This window comes from Hemicordylus capensis, chromosome 15 (genome assembly GCF_027244095.1).
Source record: "Hemicordylus capensis ecotype Gifberg chromosome 15, rHemCap1.1.pri, whole genome shotgun sequence".
In the NCBI taxonomy this organism is placed as follows: Eukaryota; Metazoa; Chordata; class Lepidosauria; order Squamata; family Cordylidae; genus Hemicordylus; species Hemicordylus capensis.
In genome coordinates this window covers 10,042,226-10,058,974 of record NC_069671.1, presented here as the reverse complement: position 1 = coordinate 10,058,974, position 16,749 = coordinate 10,042,226, and the positions used below count along the sequence as shown (strand labels likewise).

At 46.1% G+C, this 16,749-nt stretch overlaps 1 protein-coding gene across 23 annotated transcripts in view; it reads right to left on the bottom strand.

The window, feature by feature from the left end:
• RIMBP2 (RIMS binding protein 2) overlaps positions 1-16,749 on the bottom strand; it is a 240,764-nt gene that overhangs the window by 43,025 nt on the left and 180,990 nt on the right. For 14 of the 23 annotated variants that reach the window (XM_053279070.1, XM_053279076.1, XM_053279081.1 and 11 more), the window contains 3 exons: positions 14,243-14,263; positions 8,262-8,466; positions 46-197 (listed from right to left, as the gene is read on the bottom strand). In XM_053279070.1, coding sequence (XP_053135045.1) covers positions 46-197; positions 8,262-8,466; positions 14,243-14,263 — 378 coding nt within the window. Of the gene's footprint in view, positions 1-45; positions 198-8,261; positions 8,467-10,815; positions 10,850-11,113; positions 11,246-14,242; positions 14,264-16,749 lie in introns of those variants that run through there. The other 9 variants (XM_053279074.1, XM_053279079.1, XM_053279084.1 and 6 more) reach the window with 3 other exon arrangements.

The window sequence follows — 16,749 nt, the reverse complement described above, 5'->3', positions numbered from 1 at the left end:
CGCAGCCCACCAGAGTCAAACTTGCCCAACTCATTTCCAACATACGTCTGAATCAAATCTGCATCTTGGGCTGCCAGATCGTGACTGGGATAGAAAAGTTGGCTTGACAGACAGTTTCTCTGGCTTGTCGCCGGAGAGTTGCAGGGGTCGGATAAACTCGGAGATCACACAGTGGCCTCCCGAGGAGCTCTCATGACCTGTGCAGAAGAGAGAAAGGAAACCACAATACATCAAACTGACAAACAGAGCAGCCATCTTGGGATAATTCCTGTTGCATTTTTTAAAAAATGTCTTCTATCAATCAATCAATCAATCAATCATATTTTTATACCATCCAAAACCTGCATCTCTGAAATTTCTGAAAGATCTGGAAATGTGATGAGCCCTATGGATGCATTACTGGAGCACCTGTGTGAGAGAAGTACCAACAGACTCAGGGTAACCCCCTGAAAAAAGTCGAATTGAGTGTGTGCACGTGCACACACACACACACACACACACACACACGGGATGTGCATGGAACCGGGCAGGAGTGGCTCAAAGGGGTGCGGGGTAAGACTTTAAGGGCGGGGGAGGGTGCACTTACCCTTCCCCCTGCTTTCCCCCCGCCGGCACTGGAGTTTAGCAAAATGCCTCGGGGTGACAGAGTACCTCCCTGCCACACCTTCTCCTTCCTCAGCCGGAAGTGGCTGGAAATACCGGGCGGGCGTGTGCATGCTGCGCGCATGGCTTGTGCCCGATACTTCCAGCCATTTCTGGCTGAAGGAGAAAGGGCAGCAGGGAGGTACACTGCCACCCCGAGGCATTTTACTAAACTCCAGTGCCAGTGGGGGGGGGGAGTGGGGGGAGGGGTAAGTGTACCCTCCCCCACCCCTGCTGAATGTTCAAACTGGCCAGTGTTCGGACCTGTTCGGAGGCCTGTAAAAGGGCATCCGAACAGGTTCGTGCATATCCCTAACACACACACACATTGCCACCAAATTGCCCTAGTGTGACTCAATGGAGTGGAATGTTCATGGACTCAGAGGACAGTTAACTGACAACCTGATGAACAGAGTAATGTAACTCAGTGTGTGGAGGAGGGCTTGAACAAAAAGACTGGGAAATGTCTTAGCTTGAAAAATACTCTGTCAAGACAGTCACAACCCCGTCCACTTCAGAGGAGGAAAGGCACATAAAACCTTCACCATCCAGAGACACAAAGCTCAGGTAACACATGCACACAAGGGATATACTGCAACCTTTTGGTTTGCGTGTGTAAATAAAATAATGATATCAATATATGAATGAGAGAGAGAGAGAGAGAGAACGCACCAGCCATAATTCCCAATGGTACAATCACTTTAGCTTCTCTATAGAAATAAACTATTCCTATCCAAGAAGTACACAAGACACCTTGTCTCCCTAGAAAGAGGTTTATAAACAAAAAGTTAACTTGTCTTGCCAAAGCAAATGGAATCAGTTCTAAGGCAACTGGGAGGAATCCATTTACAGTGCAGACCCACACCAACCAATGTTGTATTCCCACAACTGTTGTATCCACTTAAGTAGCATCTACAAATGTGTTTTTCCCTTCTTTCCCTCTAATGGGAGAAGAAATAACCTTTAAGCACAATAATTGTTCTGTAGTTTTATGGTAGCTTCAGAGAGCTAGACATCATGTCCCAAGGCTATGCTTTTCTTGCAGAGGCTAATGTTGTCCTCAAACCCACCCTAATCTTTGGCTTGGGAAATGGGACTGCTCCCTGCTGCCACCCCCTTAAGCAAACTATACCCACCTTGCTGAAGCTAAGCAGGTCTGGGTCTGGTCAATGTTTGGATGGGAAGTTGCTCGGAATGTGTGGGACCTTGAGTTCCGCGATGGAAGGAGGGTGGGATAGAATTGTTATAAATCTTTCAAGCTTCCATATCCACAGCAGCCACCAACGAAGCCCTGTGATCTGCACTCTGAATTTGTAAAGAAGTGGCAGGGTGTGTGTGTGCTGAAAGAGCATTGATAGTCAGAAAACAGCATTGGGTATACACACGAGTGAACAGAAACAAGCCCCTGTGAACTCATTTTCAATCCAAGACCCAAGGCAGGCAGCTTCAGCTCCTGCCCAATCCAGGTTCGGACTGCACGTACAGATCCCGGTTCTGAAATGCAGTGTGTGGACTGCTTGAGTTAAAGGGAAGGGGGGGGGGGGAGAGAGAGAGAGAGAGAGAGAGAGAGAGAGAGAGAGAGAGAGAGAGAGAGAGAGAGAGAGATTGGCTCAGAGATCTGATGATGTCGGCACTGTCCTAAATTGTACTCTGTGGCTTTGTTACAGCTGCCGCTGCCAATATAATTAGGCACCGTTTGCTATTTTCTGCTTCCGCATTTGCAGCTCTCGAGGAGCTGCAGTGCAGTGTGGGCGAAACACAGCGCAGCCGGCACATTCTGCCCTGCCCTGTCCGGCCTTTCCGAAATGCCATCTTGGGGAGGAAGCTCCGCTCTCTGCAGCATATATGCAGCCTCAAGGGTTGCCCCTGAATGTGCTGCGAAGCCACGGGGACAGATTAAAGGGCATGGGGGCCACAATGCCCAACTATCCAGGCTGGAGTCCAACAGCCTGGATAGAGACAGGCGGCCTTTCCTCTCCTGCTTGCATGCAAGCCTAACCTAGCTGCTCCTTTTCCATGGTCTGCATGCGAGACCTGGTGATCTGCGGCTGAGAGGCACAGAAGCCCAAGCAACTCAGGTTCCATTTTGAACCTCAGCTGCCATTTTGGTGTGTGTAGGCAGCAGGCCAAATCTATGGGTTCCTTTCTGCTGGTGGATGTACTCTATTTACCCACACTGATGACACATACAAAATTATACATGGAGTAGAGAGTGGACCGAGAGAGAAAATTCTTCCTCTCTCTCAACACTAGAACTGTGAAACTGAAGGCCCAGAAATTTAAGACTGACAAAAGGAAGTACTTTTTCACACAGCGCATAGTTAACCTATGGAATTCTCTGCCACATTATGTGGCAAAAAGGACTGGTCTATCAATGGGTCCTAGTCTGGTGTCTATGGGCCACTTCCAGTCTCAGAGGCATGAAGCCTCCAAATACCAGTTTCAGGGGAGCAATAGCAAGAGAGAAAGCATGCCCTCACTTCTTGCCTGTGGGCTTCCCGGAGGCATCTGGTGGGCCACTGTGTGAAACAGGATGCTGGACTAGATAGACTTTGGGCCTGATCCAGCTGGACTGTTCTTATGGCTCTGAATTTATGACAACTCCCTTAAAAACAGAGGTTAAATACAGGTTATACCTGCATTTACCCCAAAGGAAGAGGACTCTGAATTTAAGATGACCGCCACCCACAATTTCTAACATCGAAGGATGTGCAAAAAAATCTAGTCTTTGATTCAGGTAAATATGGTAATGACTCAGAAGCAGTTCTGAACAAGACCTTTTGCTGGATGAAACTGTTTGAGCCCTCTCTGGACTCTGGAGCTGAGTTAGACATCTCCCTGTGTCTTTGACACTGAAGGCCTTCAAAGGCTGTACTTGGCTAACCTGGATCTATCAGCACACCACAATGGTAATTCAGACAAAAGGTGTATCCATGAACAAAGCTCTGTGACCTCATCAAGACTCCACTGTGGGGCGCTGTATTTAATTTGTGCTTTCACTCCTGGATCATTGGAGTGTGCCTTTCAGTAGCACAAGGGCAGAGTCCTGTGCCGTTCACTTGGTCTAACCATTTCATCTTCTCCAAATATGGATCATCAACTGATACCCTTGACGTACAGATGTTACAAATTTCGCTCTTGCCTAAATCTGCCTAAATCTGGAGTGGGATGCACAGTTCTGGATCTCTTCCTTCTCCTCAGTGGATCGGATTCTATTACACTTGAAGATGTCTAAGGACGGAGTCTATGTATTCTGTTAAGTTTGCTCAAACACACAAATTGAAATGTCTACTTTGTAATGTATTATTGCACCAGTTGTTTGGGTGGAAAATAAGCAAAAATAGTTTAAATATATATATTTAAATTGATATTTTGATGTGTTTTTGGTTTTTTTCCCTGTTCAGTGACCGAATAAACAATGTATTGTTTCGTATCATATATTTAAATTTTTAACAGGGGTAGTGATCGAAGGGAAATATCCAGGGATTTTAAGTAGAAGAGAGCAGGATGGAAAGCATTACAAAACAGCACAAAGTTCAGACAGAATCAGAGAGATCCACCCTGCATCTTTGATCGCTTGGCAAGAAAATCTGCTGCATGTGTTGTATATGGGGGGTGGGGGGTATTAATTTTGAACAAACAATTGGGAAGCAAAGGGCACCAGTTAGGATGGGAGAGACTCCTGCCTGAAACCCTGGAGAGTTGCGGCCAGTCAATGTAGACAATACTGAGCTAGGTGGACCAATGTTTGACATGGTATAAAATAGCTCCCGATGTAACCTCCTTCCAAGTGTGCAATAGATTCAAAGGGGGTTGGAGTTGACTAGAAATGGGTGCACCTATTGGATTGAGCAGTGAAAGCATTTGTCACAGAGCTCCTCCTGCCTAGATTTTGTTGGGACCACCCATCCAGCTTACTTCTGATGGCCTGCCCAGGTGTGATTCTGTACAATGTGTGGATGCTTCTGAAACAGAGGTCCCCAACCTGTGTTCCTCCAGATGTTGCTGAACTACAACTCCCATCATCCCCAGCCACAATAAACTGTGGCTGGGCATGATGGGAGTTGTAGTTCAGCAGCATCTGGAGGAACATAGGGTGGGGACCTCTGTTCTAAAAGGATCATAAATAAATAAGACCCGTGCAGCCTTCTTTGGCCCCTGTTCCTAATATCAAGACTGCTCACCCTGATTGGCAAGAGGCCCATGGGGGTAAAAGAAATTATTCACCCCATCCCCAAAGTGACTCCTTAATTTAAAGGTCCCTGGACACAAATTAGCTGATAGCAGTTAAAGAGCATTTCCGCAAGACAATTCATGCCATTACTGATTGATCATTTATAAGCTATTCCAAATGCCTGGAAGAGAGCATTAAGCTGCTCTCTGATAAACAGCAATTCTTCCTGATTGGCTGTTCTCTGGGAAGACCATTCCCCTTTCCCCAAAATGGATTTTGATTGGCTGCAGCTGGGAGACTTCCCTTTACTCTAATGCTCAGAGCAGATTTGGGTGGCAGAACCTAATCCCGTCTGGCTCGCCTTTGGTGATTTTGTCCTGAAGACTGCTGCAATGAAGTTGCATCCCAGTTCTAAAATGTGGCAAATGTTTCAGAAATTACCCTTTAGAAATCTGAAGCTTAGAAAATGTTGCTTCTGAGATTCATTTTGAAGTTTACTTAAACAAAACAACTAGCCCTTAAATTGGAGTTTTTTCAGTGTAAGGCCCAGGGGCCAGTGGCAGCCCGCATCGACCCAAGTGTGGCCCCCCGGCTAATTGTTTACTGGGCCTGGGTGAAGCTTTGGCTAAAGTTGAATATTCTGCACAGTCCCCCTGGCACCATGTGGAGGTGACTGTTACCACTTTGCAGTGCTGCGCTTTGCCCTTTAAGGGAAACACAGCCCTCTGGAGCCACTTAAGCATCCTGGAAGATGTGCATAGAGTCATAGGGACACAGGAAGCTGCCTGCTGCCAAGTCAAACCATTGGTCCATCTAGCTCAGGACTGTGTACGCCTGCTCAACTTAGCCCTCCAGCAACTCCCATAATCCCCAGCCACAGTGGCCAATAGCCAGGGGTTATGGGAACTGTAGGCCAACATCTGCAGAAGGGCCCAACTTGAGCAGCCCTGGTCTATCCAGCCTGGCAGTGGCTTCTCCAAGGTTGCAGGCAGCAATCTCTCTCAGCCCTATCTTGGAGATGAGGCCAGAGAGGGAACTTGGGACCTCCTGCATGCAAGCCCGCAAGTGCTCTTCCAGGCGGGGGGACGGGGGACACACATATCTTACAATGCTCACACATAATGCCTGTTGTTGGAGTACAACTCCCTAAATCCTATTTTAGTCATGGATGATGAGAGTTGTAGTCTTAACAATATGTGAGGACCCAAGGCTGAAAAGTTCTGGTCTACTTTGAGAAGAGGGAGCTTTCCAGGCCCACATGGAGAGATAATCCTTTCATGTGGGCCATTTCTCCAAACAAAATTCCAGATCTGCAGAGGAAAAAAATTATTCCAGGTGTCTGAATATTTTCCCCTAAGAGGGGGAAAACAGCTGGGGATGGTTGGCATAACAGCCTGCAGGGAAAGAATGAAATATTCCTTCTCTCTACTCCAATATTCCTACCGTGGCTGTATTAAAGTGAAAACAAACAACAAGTGCTGGAAAAGGTTTTATGGGTCTCCTGCATCAGATCTAATTTGGCCCTGAACTGGGGCCTCTTCAGCCTGTTATTCAAGTTCTTAACCACTATATTATACCAGCTCCTATGGCTGCTCAGTTCTCCATGTGTGTATACTCAGAGGTGCCTGCTGGGGTGTGGATTGGGTCCAAAGGTTTCCTCTGGATATATAGAAACGGGGATGCTTTGCGGACTGCATATAGGTCAACATCTGAATTGGCCCTACTTTCCTATGCAGCTTTTGTCAAAGGGCAAGAGCGAGGCTCAATGGATCGCGTACACAAATCAACACACTGGCGTTCTTCCAAGTGTCCTCGCATGACCTCCAGCCAATGATGCGACTGCAACCTTTGGGAATTATTTATGCACTGAAAGCAAATGAACAAGCTGAAAGTGCGTGATCAGTAGTTGCTGCTTGCAAACACCATCTCTCCTCCTTCCCCTTTAAATTACTCACTGGTTTTGGAAAAACACAACTAAAGGAACAGGGTGAGATAAGAGCACATTGGGCAAGAATGATTCTGCAATGTTTTTTCCTGTGATTTCCCAATTCTTACTTCTTCCAACACCTTAACACAATGATCTTCACAATTTTTCAACCAGGGGCCACTTGAACAAAAAGCTTTCAATGTGAGAGCCACTTCCCACTGTGCTGACCTCCGCACCAAATGTGCTTTTCTCCATGTTGAGAAGGCCCTTTAAGAGAGATGGAACTCTCTTGTAAGAGCTCTGCGAGGAAAGCAATGGGAAGGGCTATGCCGGACTGTTTAAATTCAAGAACTGAGCCATTCTAAAAACTTGCATTCATTTCTGATTCCGGTTCCTCTTTAACTCCCCAGTTAACTCCGATTCAGACACTAACTTCAAAAAGTGGTTTGGGAATCAGTTCAGATGCTTTGGACTCATTTTGAAGTGAGTCCACTGATACATCTCATGCAAAATATTATCAAACATTTTTGCTTGCAATACGTGTCTATAAAGTGGCTGACATCCTTAAGTCACTCAATATTACTACTCAAGAGTTATTCTTAAAAAGGACTCCTAAATTGCAATGGGATGTCCTCTAGTGACTTTAATCAGGATGCCAGCCAGTACATCCAAGTCACTATTTAACTCGAGGGGGGAAATGCTTTGTTGTTTTATTTTAAGGTGTGTGTTTTTAAAATGCGGAAGTGTTTACAAATAAAATAGACACAACAGAATTAAAAATAGGAAAATAAAACAGCCATTCATCTGAATGATAAGCATCTCATCACTGAACAACTTATTTTGAACTGGTTAACGCCTCTTGTGCTTAGGGATTCAATTTCAAGAGACTGTAGTTTCAGGTTCAGTCTTTATGCACTGATTAAAAAATCCGATCATAACTGGTCCGGGGGTCCAGGTTTGGGTTGACTCCCTTTAAATTCTCTCTTCTGTTTTAACAAAAAATTGCCTGCACTTCAAAAAATGGTAATTCAGGGAAGCAGATTTTAGCCTAGTCCTTTCCCTGATGTACTCACTTGCTAACTTTTTAAAAACAGTAATCCAAGGCAGATTTCAAACAAATAATCCTCTGCCAACTCTCTGAAGTTCTATGTTCCCAGTAGAGCCCCAACACATGAATATTCTACTAATCTCAGTTAATTTGATTTACTGAAATAATTCAGAAACATTCTATTCACTCAACTTAATTACATCCAGCACTTGATTTATGGGAGAACAGGCAGCCAAAAATGAAATCCAGAACCTCCACCTGACTCTTTAGCCATATAAACCCCAGTCCCCCATATAAATTCCTAAAGGCAGCAGCTAAGGCAGACAGAATAAAAGGCAAGGAAACAAACGTCTCTTTGGCTTCCCCATAATTTGAGCACGCTTTTCATTTCCTGGCATTCCAGACAGAGCTTTCTAGAACTAAAGAGAACTTTCTAAAATTCTTAACTATGGACAGTTTTGAATTCTTACCTTTGCCTAGGGAGGTGGCTATTCCATTCATTAACTGGGACAGGGATTTGCTAGGGGAGCCAGGGATGTCAAAGGATGACAACGAGTTACTACTCAGGAGATCAATCTTCCCCGCTTGCTGCCGAAACCTTTCTAGTTCCTTGGAGAGAAGGTTAAACTGTTCGCCCTGCGTCCGACATTTCTCCTCTAGCTCGCGAACCTTGGCCTGCACAATGAAGAACAGAAGAGAGGTACCTGAGTGGGGTCCCAATTCTGAACAATGTGGATTTGGGGGTGGGGAGGATGTGCGTGTGCATATCAGGATTCCAAAGGATTTCCTGTCCACATGGCCACTCCAAGGGATGCATTCACATGGATGAATGGACTCCGTAACCCTAAAGATATCTGCTTGTGGCCCAGTTCAAATGGCAGCCCCTATGCAATCAGTTATATATGGAATCACATAAGCTCACAACTCAGCTGGGATTTCATTAAGCTGATGAACCAGCTTAATTAAACCACATAAAGGGTTTTGCCTGTGGCAATCACAATCTATACAATCATGACTGGCTCAAGGAAGTATGGAGCTTCCATGTCCAGAAAAAGTATATCTCCAATTTGCAGATGCTGATATCAAACAACAGAGGATGGTAATCTCTCCACCATGCCTTGCTCATGGATACTTTCCAGCAAAAAGCATCTGGCTGGACTAGACGGGCCTTAGGTCTGATCCAGCAAGGCAGTTCTTAGATTCCACGTGGGCCCAGTAACCAGCCTAGGCATGCTAAGGTAGTCCCATGAATTCGCCCTCTCATATTTAGAAGTCCAGATCCTTGAAAAGATTGAACAGCTTCTTTTACGTGACTAGCTTCCAGGCATCGTCAGTCAGTTTGCTCAGTACTTCCAGCTGAAATGGGAAGCGGCATGAACTTGGAGTGAAAATCTCTGCAGGTGCCAAAAACTCTAGTCCAATTTTTATTTGCAGACTCAGAATGACAAGACAAGCTTTTGGGAGGAGCTCTGAATGGGAGCCAAGCACCAGGATCATTCCTCAAGCTGGCTCACCCAAGGCTCTGTTTGTTTTTAAAAGCGGGTGCTTATGAATGGAAGAACGGCTGATGTAGTAAGTCTCCCAGGTGAGGTCAGAGTGAAGGGGTGATTCTTCAAATGCATCTTGAAGGCAATGGATCCTGTTTTTGGAGCATGGAAGAGAGTGGCTGGAATTAGCACCCACTGAACATACAAAATTGTCTGTGACATGAACACATCCCAGCTGCCCATAGGCTTGATTTGTCCCACCTTCCCCCTTTTCCCAAGGCAAAACAATAGTGCAAATCAAGGCTGGGAGAAAGGAAGCACTGTTGTCTTCATGCCTTGCCAGTGGGCAGCCCACATTGATCTCTGTGGGAAGCCGGTTGCTGACAGACCTTTCACCTGATCCAGCAGGGCTCTTCTGGTGTTCTTATGGGAACAGGGCCTGCATCTCATGGTAAAATGTATATGCAGTGTGTCTGTGTCTGTGTCTGTGCCTCTTCCGCCATGCAACACATTTTTGTCATCGGCCAATGACAAATCCTTTGGGTTTAGATTTCTGAGGCATCCAACTCGGAAAGCCAGTTTTCCACTTCCAGGCCTCAGACATGTAGGGCACATTGGTGGCTTGCATAGCAAACACAGAGCATGAACAAGCACTCAGCACTCTCAGACACCATGGGTATCGGGAAGCTGCAGCCAGATCAGAGCGTCCAGGCAGGTTTAGGTGGCTCTTTAAGGATGCACTTCTGGCATTCACACATTCTGGCTTTGGATGCTAGAGCCAAACCGTGGCCATTGGGTGGCTGCTTTTGTGTTCTGCCTGCAAGCTTCTTGGAGTCATGCTGTTAGAGTTGGACCTCCGGACTGGATGGCTCATTGGTCCAATCCAGCAGGGCAGTTTGCATGTGGGAAACACCAGTTAAACTGGCGTTTCCAACCTGGGAGATGCAATATGGCTCACATTGGGCAACAGCGCCTCTTCCAATACGTTATCATGTGCCTACCACCTCCTCCCTCTATTTAACTTCAATCTTCTCACTAGGTAAGGCAGCCTTGATGGTGGAAGTTAGGTATGAACAGTCTTTTCCTGTGCTTCATCTCAGTTGCTAAGAGTCGTCCTAGTCCTTCACAGAACTTTCACTGTGCAGTGAACACAGCAACGAGACTACCATTCTTTACCTCAGAACACTATTACACTGGTGCTTTACCTCAGACTATAGAGCCACTGACAGGATTAAGTATATTAATTTAATATACTTCACTGAGGCAAAATTTTTCATAAAGTCACACAGTCTTGGGCTTTAAAATAATAACAATTCTTTACATGTCAAAACGGCCACAAGAAACAAGCTGATAATGGTAGAGTCATACTGGCTGTACTATGGGTAAAACTACCAGCAGGCTTCCGGAACATTCCACAGCGCTCCTAGTATTCTAGGAGAGCTGTATACTCGGAGAGCTTTTTTATTCTAGGAAATAAATAAATAAATAATCAATCAATCAATCTGGGGGCATAGTGACATGACAGACTTAAAATTACTTTAATAATAATCCCTTCTTCCCAGGGAATCTGAAGAATTGCAGTTCAGGGGTGGGGGTGGGGGTGGCAGGGGTGTCGACAGGCTTAGGGATCCCAAACGAGGATGGTCAAGCTGTGAGAGGCAGTAAAGAATGAGAGGCAGATTGAAAACATCGCCTGGAATCAAAATGGTGGAAGCTTTTATTATTGAGAAAATGCTAAGCCCCAAAATAATCCTTGCCACATGACCAGCCTCCCTTTGCATTTCTACCAGTTTTGCCTAAGGATGAATTCAGACTCCAAGTGGTTTAGTGCTCACACTGGCATATCGAGACATTTCATGAAAGCTTTTGTGAAAGCTGAGCACAGCTCCTCTCTGGGGCACAAGTTCACGGCAAAATAACTGCAGAGACAGATTGATGGGGGAGGAGGAGCCATGAGGACAGGGAAGGTGTCTACTCAATGAAGCCCTATCAGAGGCAGCAGAGCAAGAGACAGACAGATCTGGTCTAATGGGGGCTTCCCAAACTTCGGGCAGTTCTCCAGCATAAATCCCACTGAAGTGAATGGAGGTGGTGGGAGAGCATAGTGGATCCCATTAATTTCAACTGAGCTTCCACAGAAGAACTTCATGCTGGGACTGTGCCCCTCGTTCGTTATAGTGAGAGGAGGGAGGAGTTTCTCCCCCAGACACCAAAGTGCCGGCCGGCCAACTCTGATGGTGGCAGTAGATGGAAGGGCAGCAGAAGGCAAGGTGGCCAAGTCTCCCTGCTTCTGGTTCCCAGATAATCTGGTGAGAACAGCAGGATTTGAGCCTTTTCTGTTCCTCAGGGCCAAACTAGAGGCGACATTCAAGTGAGACATTGTCTAGCTAGGGAGGGTTTTTAAAAATATATATCTTAAAATAGCAGCTGCATGGAAGTCCGATTTAGTTCAGGTCCATGGAACAGAAGTAGAGCATATTTATCTCTCTAATTTGATCCCATTTCCTTGCCAAATATCGCCTTCTCCAAGGTGGCTATTGGCATCCCAAAGGTGACATTTTCTCCAGTGACACTTCTGGGGGTTCACAGCAGTTAGGGGTATGTGTGCAATCTTTGGCCAGAAAATGGAATGGGGATAAAGACATTGAAAATGGCATGGGATTAAATTAAAACACCCTTCCGAATTCCAGGTGAATCCCTGCATAGCTGCTATTTTACAATTTAATCCAGCTCCCAGAATAGATGTCTAATTTGTTGCTTATTCACCATGCAAACAACAGCTGAACTAGTTCTCAGGTACAGCAAAGCCAAGAAATAGATGGATCTCCATCTGAATGATCGCCTTGGGTTCAAAGGTGATCATTCAGGTGATCTTTCTTCCAAGGTGATCATTCAGCCTCTCTGCTACCTCCCAAGGAACTTGGAGCATGCCAGCATTGCTGCATCTTGATATACTACATTTTTGGACATGGAAAGACTGAGGGTGTTGATGGCAGCTTTCTCCTCTTAAGCTGTGCCGAGGTAGATATAAATGTCTGGTGCAGAGGTGGATTGGGCTCATTCCACCTGGAACCAGCTCCAAGCTCAGAGCAGGTTGTATACTTAATGTCACGAATGTTTCATGAATAAGAGGAGGAGGTGGAGTTTCCCACAGATCACAACACCGGCTGCCCCTTAAAAAACTCACACACCCAGAGCAGATTCTAAAACCTGGAACAGGGAGTGGGGGGGAAAGGCAATCTACTTTTTTACAGAAACAATCACGCTGAATGCAAAGCAGACACAAGGCAGCAAAGGAAGCAACCTTCTGGGCAGACTGTCTGAACTGAGACTAACCCCACAGTCGGATTTTCTGCACAGTGGATGTGCAATTACAATTCATATTGTAAGCTGCCCCGAGCAGTAGTGCACTGACGGGGCAGGGTATAAGTATTTGTAATAAATAAAAAATAAATAAGTGGTGGGCTGGGTGCCAGTCTTTTTTTTTTTTTTTTGCCCCTCCCTTCCAAAATGGGTGGGGTCCAACATACTGGAAGATGTGATTGGACATAGGAAACCACCATATACTACCAGACCGTTCCTCAGTCTCGGACGGTGCTGTCTACTCCAACAGGCAGGGGCTCTCCCTGGGGATCTTTCCCTATTGCCAGAGCACTTATTCAGTGCTGATGCCAAGAACACAGGCAAATCACACGTGCTCTACCACTAGGCCTGATCGGGTAACTGTGCTCATGTACCCACTGAATGGGTCCCTTTTTTGTGGTTGCAAACTTGTTTTGTGGGACTTTGGACACTTTTGTTCAATTCTTCTCCTTCCCTGTAAAATGGATGTGAGAGCTAAAAATATGAGAGACGGGAAAGCAATGCAAAGGAGGTGTGGGGAGAAGGCTGGAATGCTTGTCCTATTCCCTGGTGTGCAGGAAGCTGCACCTGGACCCTTGCTAGTTTCTAAGTGGCAGTTAATTTACTCTGTACAAAGTGGCTATTGCTGGACTACCATCATTCCTTATAACTAGCCAACCCCGCACAGAGCATCTGTGCGGCACTTTGGGGCCAGCTGTTTCCCCCTCCCTCTTCCTCCTGCCTGTCTCTCCTCTCTTCCCCTTCCCTCCGGCCCCGCACTCTCCAGCCCTCCTCTCCTCCCGTTCCTCCCCACCATCACAGAGCCTCGGCAGGCAGCCAAGTAGGGCCCTGCTGCCGATGTTTTTCTCTCTCTCCCGTCCACCTGCCGCCGCTTTTCTCTCCCCCCCACTCTGCCCACCGCTGCCTTTCTCTCCCCCTGCCTGCCCGCTGCCTGCCTCCGCTTTTCCCTCCCCCTCTCCTCTGCCCGCCAACCGTCTGGCCGGCCACCGCCGGCACTTTCTTCCCCCTTTCCTCCTCACTCCGCCGGAACTCTCGCAGCGTGACGCGAGAGTTCTGCCGCCAAATCCTGGACACATACTGGCTAAGAAAATTAATTATATAGATTGGCCACTGTGGCTGGGGATGATGGGAATTGTAGTCCAACAACAGCTGAAGGGGTCCATGTTGGCCAGCCCTGCACTAGAATTCACTATCATTTAGGAACGGGGAGTGCCAGATAATATCTCCTCATTAGCCAACCAACCAGGCAATCTGAATTCAGACAAAAATCTGCACACACACACACACAGCCTGAAACTTTGCATGAAATCTGAACCATTCTTACTGTGGATGCTCATAAGAATGTCAGCTGACATCAACACGGGGGCCTTGCAGAGTTTGTTTTAAAAGAATCCTCCTCCATTCTGAAGGTTCACCCTTTGTGGAATACCACTGAATACCCTTCCCTCCTACTGGTAACAGTACCAATGAAGCATGCTTTTGTAATAATGGCCCCACTGTGTGTATTTCATGCAAAGGCAGGCAGGGATGACACATTCATTGGCAAGCGTTATGGGGCTTTGTGGGGGAGCAAGAGGAGAAATTTCTTTTGTCCGAAATACCTGCATGCTGTCCAAGGTGTTCTGGATGAAGAGCAAAGCAATATACATCAAAAACAAAGACACAGGAAACGTGAAATAAAAGAAAGATTTTTAAAAATGCAAAAAACAAAACAAGCTGGACAACAACAGATTAGAAAACAATTTTCCTTCTGCACATTTCAAAGCAATACACAGGTTGAGCATGCCTACACTACATGTTTAACCCCGTTTCAAATCCAGTTTAGCTGAGATAGCGTCTTAGAAAGAAATCTTGGATTTGTAGTTTGCTAGGAAAGCTGAATGTAGATCATCCAAAGACCTACAATCCCCCAAGTTCCTTGGCAGGAAGAGAAGTTTGGGCTAGATCAGAGGTGCACCTAGGTAATGTTGGCGCCTAGACCTAAAGGCTTTTGGAGGCCCCCCTCCCCTGCAAATTAAGCATCATCCTGCTCCACCAGGGGACCAGACCACCTGGGACAGACTAAAGAGGATTTGGGGGCCCCAGGGGCTGCGGAGGCTCGGGACTTCAGCCCCGAAGTCCAGGGGTAAGAGTGCCTCTGGGCTAGATTAGACATGACTTTAATTGTGTTGCTGCCTTGAGGGCTTGCTTTTTTCATGTGGAGGGCCCAAATTGGAATGGGACCACGGTGGGGAGGTAGGGGAGTTTTAAACCTACTCCCCTCTGCTATGGTCCTTTCCTAGCGTACCAGATACGGTATGCTGTTGGAGAGCATACCAGATACCAGTAAAAAAGCAAGCACACAGGGGTCATCAACATGATTAAAAACATATCTAGCTTGGCCATTAAACACAGGTTTGAAACTGGTTTCAAGGGAGTAATGTAAATATGCCCATTGAAACACTTATCACACTTTAAAAGAAAAGCATGCATTAATGGCAACCACACTGGCATACATTTCAGAAACATCAATACTGCTGCTGATCCGCCATCTCGACAGGCCAATTAAATAAGCACATATGGGAGGAAATTAATAGGCTTGAGGGCAATGTAAGACCAATAAGCACACTACAAAAAGGGGAGAAAGCAGAAAATTTAGGGAGAACAAGAATTTTAAGAAGGATAAGTCATCTCTTTCCTGCACACCACCCCTCCCGCCTTAGCCAGATTCATTTCCTCTTGTTTGCACAGGGCATTTATTATCTGATATGAAGTGACTTTTTAAAAAAATCAATTTTGGTCCATAGAGCAGTGACAGTGAAATCAGACAGATAACTTCTTGCTCAGGGAGGCATGCAAGCTTTCAAAGAAGAAAAATCTGAACACTTGGTCAGCAACTGGGAACAGCAACATTCCTCCAGCAAACTAAAGCACATGAGCAGACGCAAGGAAAGGGCTTTTGAATCTTATTCTCCCCCAGAATGAATAGCCACCAAAGCTTTGGCAGAATTCTGTGCGTTGCCCTCCTTGCTGTGGCACCAGATAGAGAGAGCAGGACGTGAAATCACCCCGGCCTTGCCTCCACCAGCTCCCTCCTAGCTCCCAGCAGAAGAAAGGAGCAGCCTCCTCATGAAGCTGGGTGGCACCTGCACATATGCACTTTGTGGCCTTCGCAACCCTTGTGAGTACTTAAGGAAATGCCAAGCAAGGGTCAAAATCTGGCAAGACCCTACAATGTATGTATTGTACATGCACAGCTAGGTTTCAGTTTCATTTATTTTTAGGTCTTTAAAAAAGCATTTTGCTTTCCATTTTAAAAAATCCCCCAAGTTTTACCAAGAAAAACAACTGAATGCATAATAAATACATTTACAACCAACAACAATCATCAGTACAAAAACCCAACCACGGCAAGATAAGCCAGGGTCTTTGGAAAAGAAAGGTCTTGGCCTGCCTTCTGGGTGGGATAGGAACCTCTCAGAGGGAATTCAAAAGCATTGGGGCGGCAACGGAAAAGGCTCTGCTTTTCATAAAGGCCTCCCTTCCCAGTTACTCCAGTGGCCAGAACTCCAGATTTTGGACTCTGCAGCGGTTTGCCAATTTAGCTTCCATATCAACTGTCCACTAACCCCAATGATACAGGGAGCCAAGAGAGACGGGAAGGCCCCTGCCTGTGAACAATAAGTTAGGGATCAATTCAATTATACATGTGAGGGAAGTTATTTTCCTTTATTGTATTGTCTGAATCTGAGTTGCCAGGTTAATGAAAACTCTCTCTCTTACAATCTGCATTATGAAGAGACAATTGTTCTTATTTATTGCATACTCTTGTTTGTCTTTTAATCTAATAATAAACCTTTGTTGGTGAAATGTGCCACTCTTGATTTTGGGTCTGCCTTACTCACATGCCTTTTGGAGGCCTAGGACTGCTCAGCCTCCTAGGGAGGGTTTTTAATCTCCCGCTGGAGTCTTATATGGAAAGAGTAGTTTGTCCCACATTAAAATAAAGGGGATGGTGGCAGCCTACTGTGAATCCCTTTTGTGAATTCAAGGATTCATCCCAGTGAACTCCACCCTCCTCCTCTGGCTCTGGTTGGAGCTAAGACACCATATACAAACCCCCAGCAGC